This window comes from Zootoca vivipara, chromosome 12 (assembly GCF_965207765.1).
Source record: "Zootoca vivipara chromosome 12, rZooViv2.hap1.1, whole genome shotgun sequence".
In the NCBI taxonomy this organism is placed as follows: Eukaryota; Metazoa; Chordata; class Lepidosauria; order Squamata; family Lacertidae; genus Zootoca; species Zootoca vivipara.
The window spans coordinates 27,924,244-27,934,146 of record NC_142595.1 but is presented as its reverse complement, the minus strand read 5'-3'; the positions used below and the strand labels follow the sequence as shown (position 1 = coordinate 27,934,146).

General features: G+C 40.8%; 2 protein-coding genes across 2 annotated transcripts; both read right to left on the bottom strand.

Annotated features, from left to right (window-relative positions):
* Positions 1–3,951: 3,951 nt before the first annotated feature.
* LOC132593115 (vomeronasal type-2 receptor 116-like) lies at positions 3,952–7,693 on the bottom strand. The gene is made up of 4 exons (XM_088655830.1): positions 7,670–7,693; positions 6,616–6,843; positions 5,448–5,574; positions 3,952–4,856 (listed from the first exon to the last, which is right to left on the bottom strand). The coding sequence occupies exons 1-4, from the start codon at positions 7,691–7,693 to the stop codon at positions 3,952–3,954; spliced, it is 1,284 nt and encodes a 427-aa protein (XP_088511956.1).
* Positions 7,694–8,412: 719 nt separating this feature from the next.
* Positions 8,413–9,312, bottom strand: LOC148683862 (vomeronasal type-2 receptor 26-like). The gene has a single exon (XM_088655829.1). The coding sequence runs from the start codon at positions 9,310–9,312 to the stop codon at positions 8,413–8,415; it is 900 nt and encodes a 299-aa protein (XP_088511955.1).
* Positions 9,313–9,903: the final 591 nt, after the last annotated feature.

Below are 9,903 nucleotides of genomic sequence, written 5' to 3'. Positions count from 1 at the left end.
AGTGTTTTATGGGTTTTCTGTGCCATAAGATCCAGTCTTTTTGCATTACACATGAAAGGCATGTACAGTTAGTGGCACACTTGGTTAAAGAAGAGAACACAATGTTATTTCAATCCTGTGAATTTTCCCTTGTGAAGCTTTCCCTCCCTGAGTTTTCATTGAAATCATATTTTACTTCCCCCATCGTTAAAGTGGTAATAATAGGTTGAGTCAAGTCTTCCTTGGAAAAAAGGAGGAAGGGAGAGAATGATGTGGTCATTGTTCACAACAAGGGGTTTCTTACTAGATGAGCGAGGGGGAGATGATTCTAGTGCTGCCCTCTTTGGGCAGAGGGCCCTCTAAGCAGCTTCAGGTGTTGTGCTGTTCAAGAGTTAAAAGTCAGCAAGGAGCACTCTAACAACATGACTTTGAAGGAAGGATAAAACAGAGCTTCTTCATCTTAGATTTGCCAAATTGCAGTCCTTTTTATTTCATTACTCAGCATAAATGAGTACCATAAGAAAAGGACAGGGGAATCCTTCTAAAAAAATCCTATTATAGGTTTGGGGGACACTGCTAAATTTTGGAAATTAATAAATGATGGGATTTTGATTAACTGAATGAAAGTTCAAGCTCCAGAACTAGGCCAGACAAGGGCTGGCTTATGTAAACCAGCCTAGCTGGCCTGGTGAATAGCAAATCTGTTAACATGACAAAAGGCATTGATGGGCCATTTGAGAAGAATCCTTTGGCCTGGGGAGACAGATGTTGTCAGCTGATGCACAACCTCAGCCAGGTTCCACTCACTCATAAAGTGGGCTGCTGTGTTAGATCGATGCAAAGGTTCACAGGAACAAAAATTCATGGGCAGTACCAAATCTCATTTGAAATATGGAATCAACTTAGCATGGAAGAGCTGCATAACACCCAGCCCAAACCCACTGGTTATCTCTCCCAGTGGCTTCATATAAATGTTGAAAAGCATGGTGGAGAGGACAAAGCCCTGGGGCACCCCACAAGTGAGAGCCCAGGGGTCTGAACACCCCTTTCTGCACATGGCCCAGGAGGAAGGAGTGGAACCACTGCATAACAGTGCCCCCAGCCATGAAGGAATGGTCCCTTTGTGTAGCAGATTTTCAGTCCTTGTGACAGTCCTGTATGGTGTGTGGCACACTTGCAAAAGAGCACCCCAAAGAATTACCTCTCCTTTTGCTCAACAGAGAACAGAAAGAGATAAGTAACAATGCAACCTTTAGAAGACATCTGAAGGCCATAGCTGCCAAGTGTCCCGCTGAAAAATGCGGGATCAGCAGTGGTGCGGCACCGGAAGTCGCTTCTACGCATGTCCAGACATGCGTAGAAGCAACTTCCGGTGCCGGCGCTGCCCGATTTCCGGTGCTCGGACATGGGCAGAGCGGCACCGGAAGTTGCTTCTGCGCATGTCTGGACATGCTTAAAAGTGACTTCCGATGCCGGTGCTGCCCAATTTCCAGTGCCCAAACATGGGCAGAGCAGCACCCGAAATGGAGCCACCCTGTCAGGTAGGAAATCCGGGGGATTTCCGGGATTTTTTTCTATTTGGGATAACAGCAGGAAACGGATTAAAATCCGGGGGCTTCCCACGTAAAATGGGAGACTTGGCAGCTATGCTGAAGGCAGCCTTGTATAGGGAAGGTTTTTTTACATTTTATATATGTTGGAAGCTGTCCAAAGCGGCTGGGGCAACGCAGTCATATGGGTGGGATATAAATAATAAAATTAGTAGTAGTAGTAGTAGTAGTAGTAGTATTGAATAGGACATCCCTATTGTCATTGGAAATTGTGGAGGGTATGATATAGCTGCATAGTGGTCATATGACATGATGGAAAGGAGGCAGTACTTAGTAAAAAAGAAATATAGCTGCACTGCATACCAAAGGAAAATGATTTCTTCCAAGCACAACCAACAAGTTGAGGATGGTGACTGAGACAAAGCATAACTCGAAAAGGAAAAGCTCCTTTGTGTGTGGATGTGTGACAGGCAGCATCAACACTGATGACAATTGCAGTGGCTATACTGCTAGGTTGTTTGGTAGGGCATCCTACTACACAGATAACTGAGAGCTAGTGTGGTGTAGTGGTTAAGAGTGGTAGACTCGGAATCTGGGGAACTGGGTTCGCGTCTCCGCTCCTCCCCATGCAGCTGCTGGGTGACCTTGGGCTAGTCACACTTCTTTGAAGTCTCTCAGCCCCACTCACCTCACAGAGTGTTTTTTGTGTGGGAGGAAGGGAAAGGAGAATGTTAGTTGTTTTGAGACTCCTTCGGGTAGTGATAAAGTGGGATATCAAATCCAAACTCTTCTTCTTCTTCTTCTATAACACACAACTATTTACAAAGTGAAACCAGAAAATGCCAGGTTTTAATTTTCGTTAGATTCTTGAAACCAAGCAGCCTGATAAAGTGCCTTCTTTTGTATTGACCACTTGAGTCATGAAGCTCATCTGATGAGAAACTCCTGATCATGCCAAAACATGAAGAGATTCACTTCATGGTGACCAAACAGATGTAATTAGCAACTATAGTGTCCTTTCTTAAGTAGGGAGCTTCCTATATTTCCCTGACAAGTTAGAATTCTGTAGTGTAATAGTGGCGAAACCCACAACAGTTGCACCAGGTAACTGTCAAACACCTAACATAGCACATTACCAGATTAGCTGCAAAGCTTTATTATGGTAGTTCAGGAAGCAAACAAGGAGGTGGGGATCTGTTCCAACACCTGCAATTCCAAATGAGAACCCAAGTTGACTTATTACTTTCAGGGGACCATACAGACCAGATACAAAACTAGATTGATACAAAGAGATGCAACCATGATCTACATATGCACTAGAATTTATCTGAGAATGTCACTATTGGATGTTGTCTGTAGAATTAGAGATTTTTCAAGATTTATGAATGTTTGCCCCCTCTTTCGTTTCCAAAATCTCCTTAAAGTCAGTGTGGTATTATGTATAGAGCACAGTATTCAAATGAAGGAGATCCACATTGGAATGGAACCTCTGCTATGAAATTCGCTAAGCCTAGCATAGCTAACAGTGTTCTTGAGAAGACAGGATTGATAGAGCTAAATGAATGCTGCCTTGCTCTGTTTTGATGAATGGTATAGTCAGATAGTGAAGAAAAGAAAAGGAACAGGAACAGGAAAATCAACATTTATGTCATTTTATTATGCTCTTGGTACAACACAACCTAAATCTTAATTTATACTTCAATTAGAAAAATCATGAATGAACAATGGAAGTCACATGTTGAGAATAGCAATGTTCTTCGGTGTTTCCCTCTCCTAATTAACTGCTCCTTTTTGTTCAGCTCAGGCCTCAACAAGATAATGTAGCATTTGGGGAAGAAGATGCAAGTCAGCAACCCAGTTTGTCGTCACAAAATTAAAGGAACAGACAGGTGGAAGGGGAAGTGAACTGCTCCCGCAATTGCATTACCTGAGAGTGTCACTCTTGGATGCTGTCTGTAAGGAATTACAGGTTTTTCCCAATTCATGAATGCTTATCCTTCACTTGTTTCCCAAAGCTTCTTAAAGTCGGTATGGTATTGTTATTACAGCATTCTACTCAAACGACGGAGACTCACCTTAAATAAAACTAAGCTCATTTCCTATCATTCAACATAACATACCTATGAGTGTTACTGAAATGGTAACATGGAGAGAGAAATCAATGAATTCTGCCTTCCTCTGTCTTGATGAATGATATGGATAGAAAGTGAATAATGGGGGGAAAGAACATTCACAATTATGTCATTTTAAGATATTCTTTGTACAATGAATCCACATCCTAATTTATACTTAAGTCAGAAAAGCTTTGAATGAGCTATAAGTAACAAGAAGAAGAAGAAGAAGAAGAAGAAGAAGAAGAAGAAGAAGAAGAAGAAGAAGAAGAAGAAGAAGAAGAAGAAACTTTTGAGAATAACAATGTTCTTCAATGTTTTCCTCTCCTAATTAGCTGCTCCCTTTTGTTCAGCTCAGGCCTCAACAAGACAATGTAGCATTTGGGGAAGAAGATGCAAGTCAGCAACCCAGCACTGGAGGCTAAGATGGAGAAGATCTCCACAGCCACCATGTATTTCCCTTTGGTGCTCAAGTAAGTTGGAACAAAGGACAACCAAACACTGCAAAACACCAACATGCTGAACGTGATGAACTTGGCTTCATTGAAACTGTCAGGCAAGTTCCGGGCAAAGAAAGCTACAGTGAAGCTGGCCATAGCTAGCAAGCCCATATAGCTCAGGACACAGTAAAACATGATTGGGGAAGACTCGTTACATTGCAATACAATCTCCTCAGTCATTGACTGGGCGTCACTATCTGGGAATGGAGGAGAGGTGGAAAGCCACACCAGGCAGATGCCTCCTTGGAGAATGGAGCAAGAAAGGACAATGGAGCTGGCCAGGCTTTTCCCCACCCACTTCTTCATCCTGGATCCAGGCTGTGTGGCCATGAAAACGAGAACCACAGTGATGGTTTTGGCCAGCACAGAAGACACAGCCATTGTGAACACAAGGCCAAAGGCAGTTTGGCGCAGAAAACATGTCACCTTGTCAGGTCTGCCAATAAATAGGAGTGCAGAAAGGAAGCAGAGCAGGAGGGAGATGAGGAGAGTGTAGGTCAGGCCCCTGTTGTTGGCCTTAACTATGGGAGTGTCATGGTGCTTCAAAAATATTATTAGCATCAAAACTGTGATAATGGATAATAAAACAGCAGAAATAGTTAAACTGATACCCAAAGGTTCTTCATAAGATAAGAAAGTTTTACTCTTGAGAATACATGCATTCTGTCCTTTGTTTGCATATTGATCATTTGGACATTTGGAACACACAGGCATATCTGAAATTGAAAGCACAAAAAATACCAGGTTAGAATTATTTTTAACCCTTTCCTTCTGAGAAGACAGAAATACAATACAGTGGAACCTCTACTTACGCCCATAATCTGTTCCAGAGGTCCGTCCGCTGGGCGGAATGGATCATTGGTTGAAACCCCCTTATGTGCATGTGCAGTCAGAAGAAGCCATTTCTGCGCAGGTGCGAATCACGGCAAACCCAGTGTTTACTTCTGGGTTTGCAGCATTTGTGACTTGGAACGACCGTAAGAAGAGGTGGTTGTAAGTAGAGGTTCTACTGTAATAAATAAGTAACACAAAGTAGCTATAGCTGTTACTCTCTGTCATCTGCACAGCAGGTGGCACTGTGCTAGATGGCTCTAGATGCCAAGGTTCACAAAAATACAGATTCATAGACACTACCAAATCTCATTTGAAATATGGAAGGCACATAACATTTGAGACCTGGATGCATAAAAGGGCATTGCCAACACAGTGTTCATTAATTGCATTCACTTAATGTGCCCGTTATTCTTCCTTGTATTGGGCTGTGAAGTATAGACATTCTTCTTGCACCTGTATGCTGAAACTCTCACCTTCATGATCAGATATCCACCCTTTGGGGCATACAATGCAATCATAGCAGCAGAAGGACTCCCCCTCCTTGCTTTTCTTCCTATAACCAGATGGGCACTTGGGATTACACAAAGCAACAGGCTGTGTCTATCAACAAATGAAAGGTTGAGATGTTGATCTTCAGGAGAATCATATTTGACTTACGTATGGAATGAATGTTGAAGGAAACGTGAAAATTATCTTGAAACTAAAACAAGTGCAATGGGCTCCTTTGGGATGCTGTTGTGCCTTCCTGTGGCTACAATAGGCTCTGAAAAACCCTTTAGATTGTGTGACAGGCCCTGTCAGGCCCATCCACAGCTGTGGCAAACCAATGTTGTTCATGTGGTTTCCACACACACTCACTGCTGCCCCAATGTTGAGTGGAACATAGTTTGCCTGGTTCCGCTTTCTCTTTCTTTTCTGTGTAAAATTTAGTTACCCAAATTTGTAGATGTATTTAAAAAAATTCTGCATGAAAATTCATAAGCCTTTTAGTTTGAATTTCTCGTCATTTAGGGACGCTTGTATGCAATCAGCTAATATGAGTGGTCCCCGGCCTAACAAGTGCAGATGGCACTTGTCTAAGCTGACACTTACAATACCCAAATATCCCTTATTGATGGCTCAATTGCAGTAACAGGGGGCCTCACTGCCTTCACCAGCTTCTTTCACTTTCATTCATGGGCTGCATTCACACAGCTGGAGATTACACTTGCATGGTAGCTGTTTCTGCTCTTCCACCTTCAATTCTCTCCTGGTTCTGGGAGACGGTGATGTAGGAGATGGTAGGGAAGCACCTGGCTCTTCATTTCCCTGACCTGCTTCTTCCTTCACTTCCTTGAGTCCTTCATCCTCTAGCTCTAAAGTTTCCTCATGTCTGCCTGTTCTTCCCAGTCAGACTCCAGCCCCACTTCCCCTGGTGAACATTCATCAGTGTCCAGAAACTGCTTTTCATTTTTGCTTAAATGAGAGTAAAAATTTCATGCAATGGGGAACGCTCCATCAAATCTCTCCTCAGAGGGTTGGGTGGTTGGAGAATGAGCATAGGCAAGCACAAAATTGGGCTGAGGGTTGGGCTTTGAACATAAGACCTCACCCTCATCAAGAACTGGGGCACTTTCCCAAATATCTGCATTGAAGTTGTACCTGATTGAACCTGCTGGGCCACACTATGGCATCTTCATTGATGCTCAAGAGTTCATCAGGAGGAGCTCGGGGATCCATCCTTCCAACTTTCACTCTTTTGAAAGATTGGTTTGGATATGTGATCCAATTGATAATGTCATACTTTTGAATGAGCTCCCCATTCTGGTCAAAGGAAAGCTTCTCTTCAACAGTGTTGTTAAATGACACAGCTTTCAAAAAATGGTAGAGCTAGAACAAAAACAGAAAAAGAAGCTACTTAAGAAAATGGTTCAGCCAGATTAAAAAAATAAAACCGCTTTCATGAAGGCCACTGTGGTGGACAATATGCTCTTGATGTAGATAATATTAATAAATAATAATTAATAATTAATAAATCTAGATCAAACCTTTATTATTTATGGCCAACAGCTTATGAAAAAACCAAACAGGCTTAAAGGTACAAAACAAATTACAAAGACAAAATACAAAGACCAAAATTATTATTTTTATTAATTTATTTATACTCAGCCTTTTCCCCTTAGGGGCTCAGGACAGCTATGTATACAATAATATGTATACAATACAAAACTATGTATACAAATAAGAATGAAGGATAAGAATATGAAGCAATGGGTTAAAAAGGAATATACTAAATAATAAATTCAAACAGGGCATCATCACGTCTGTGTACAGCTATATTTGAAACAGTGGTAGAGTAGGGAGAGGGATATCTATATATCTATATATAAATCTATCTATCTATGAACAGAAAATTAATAAAATATTTTTTCTTCTTCCAGTAGCACCTTAGAGACCAACTAAGTTTGTCATTGGTATGAGCTTTTCTGTGCATGCACCCGAAAGCTCATACCAATAACAAACTTAGTTCGTCTTTAGGTGCTACTGGAAGAAAAAATATTTATTTTGTTTCGACTACGCCAGACCAACACGGCTACCTACCTGTAACTAGATAATTAATAAATGCTGAAGGGAGGCACAATTATAAATAATAAAAAATAAAGCGCCATTAATGCTCTAGTCTATAAGTCACACCATATACATATTTAACATATACCCTTTTATATTTACCTCTCTCCATTTCTCATCCCCACAAAAACACTTTTCTCTCTCTCCCTCTGGCCAAAAAGCGGTAAACCAAAAGCAGAATATTGCACAGGATCAATCTAAAAAACATCTCCATCGGTTGATTCATTGTTGCTTCTAACTTGACCTAGAGATGTAATATTGCTGTTCTTGCTGAGACCAACAATTCGGATGCAGCCAATGCTACTATATAGAACTTATTATCCATTTGTTTCATGCTGAGGCAACATTAGAGATCTGCCTGCGTCTGAAAACACACACCATGTACATCTCTCAAACATACCACTCTTTGTCATATGCCCTTTTAAATCTCCCTCTCTTCATTTCTCTTTCACATACCATACTTGCACCTATCTCTCTCTCTCTGCCCAAATGAATCCCGTCCAATCACACATTCACATGCTCACACCAACACACACACAAAGACCATTCAAACAATCAATCAGAAAAGCTGCTGAATGGAAGAAAACATGCTGGCCAACTGCTCCAGATGTGGTATGTAGAAATTAGCTGTGTGGATGGAATGGTCCCTATCATTCCCTCTTCCGCAAAATATGGGGGAAAACTCTCCACAGAACAAACAAGTTCCCATCTACATCTCTACACAATGGGCAACAAAGAAGCAAAGGGGCCGGGTGCTTATGTCAGCAAAAAAGGAATTCCTGAACCTAAAAAAACCCCTTCCTAACAAACAATTTGCATTCAGCTGTACAGTTAAATGTCACTGGAATTGATAAGAAAAGTAGAAAAACCAGCCTCTAATTCAGGTTTGGACTCTGTCACCTGCCATGGCTGATGATTATGAAGGTTCCTTATTTCTGTCTTCATCCCTGCTTTGCTTCTGGATCTGGATGAAATCAAGGCATGTAAGGCATGAGCCACAATATAGACACTATTGTAAAAGCTGTAGCTCTGGCCTGTTACACTCCTTGGGAAGACGTGCTCAGGAAGGCTCTCGAGTTTCTCCTCTCCAGTGCAAGGAGAAGAATAAGTTCTCCCAGAGTAATTACCCTGTAATAAATTCATACTTCCCATAACAGTATCCTGGGATATGCAGCGAAATTGATCTGTCCAGAAATCTTTAATAAATGTATCTCCTTTAGCGTTAGAAGGGTTTCTGTTCTGAATAAAGTGTCGGAATCCTTGAAGTTCATTAGACTGAAGTGCAAATGATAAAGCACCAGAGAAATCTCGAATATCAAAGTTATGACTGAAGAGGTATGTCTTTAACTCCATCCCGATTGTCAGAATGAAGACTTTTCCTTTTGGATTTTGCATTTGGGCCTTGATTCCTAGGGTTAGAAGATGTGTCAAATAGATCATGTTTGTAGCCTCTCCATGGAAGACCAAAACGTTGACTTTGCTGTTCATGATCTTATCAGACAAATACATTGAACTTCTCATATAACTTCTTTTCTCAATATCATATTCAAAACTGGTGAATGAATCAAGAAATGCAAAACAAATACTATGAGTGGAAAATTCTGGTACCATCTTCTGTATGAACCATTGTAAAGTCATTCCATCTGTAGCAAATAATCCAATCCATCTCCATTGGAAATGGTCAAGTAATTTGAGAATCCCCCTGAACTGATCAAGTCTCTTTGGAACCATTTTGTAGAATGAAGGGATTTCAGTGTTCTCCAGTATAATTGAAGCAGAATCATATATGAGCTAAACAAATTGTCGGTGTGGGGGAAAATAGTTTACATTGGTGGTGTTCTGTGTGTGAAAGGGTTCAGGGACTGCAAAAACATTTCTACAGTACTGTATTTCTTAATAAAAACACCATGTATATATCTGAATGATTGTTCATACTTTGTAATGTATTTTTTTACTGTAGGTTTTCCAAGATTTTGTAAATTCTCTGATTTTACATCAAATACTATTTTAAATCTCACATGTTATCCAGAAAATCTCAATTCACACCACTGTCTTATCCATTGAAATTGCATTAGAAGCAACCTTGCAAATTAAATCGGATTCAGATAATTATGATACTGATAAAAAACATGATGATATACATTAGGGATTTAACGGTACATAAGATTTACCTGAATCTAAATCTGAAGAAAAGCAGGCACTGGGAAAGTATTGTGAAAACTTTAAGACCTTTTCTGATTGCCGGTTGTGTCTTTCAGGGGAAGATTGAAGCACATTGTGCCGACTTTGCTTCCTGCCTGCACACTAGGAAGGATTCACCTC

Excerpts from the sequence above, each read along its gene's own strand:
- LOC132593115 (XM_088655830.1), bottom strand. The coding sequence starts at position 7,693 with ATGGAGAGAGGTAAATATAAAAGG. Across the intron at positions 6,844-7,669 it reads AGAGAGGTAAATATAAAAGG|CTCTACCATTTTTTGAAAGC; the intron begins GTATATGTTAAA and ends TTTTTGTTCTAG. Across the intron at positions 5,575-6,615 it reads GGCCCAGCAGGTTCAATCAG|ACACAGCCTGTTGCTTTGTG; the intron begins GTACAACTTCAA and ends ATTTGTTGATAG.
- LOC148683862 (XM_088655829.1), bottom strand. The coding sequence starts at position 9,312 with ATGGTTCCAAAGAGACTTGATCAGTTCAGGGGGATTCTCAAATTACTT.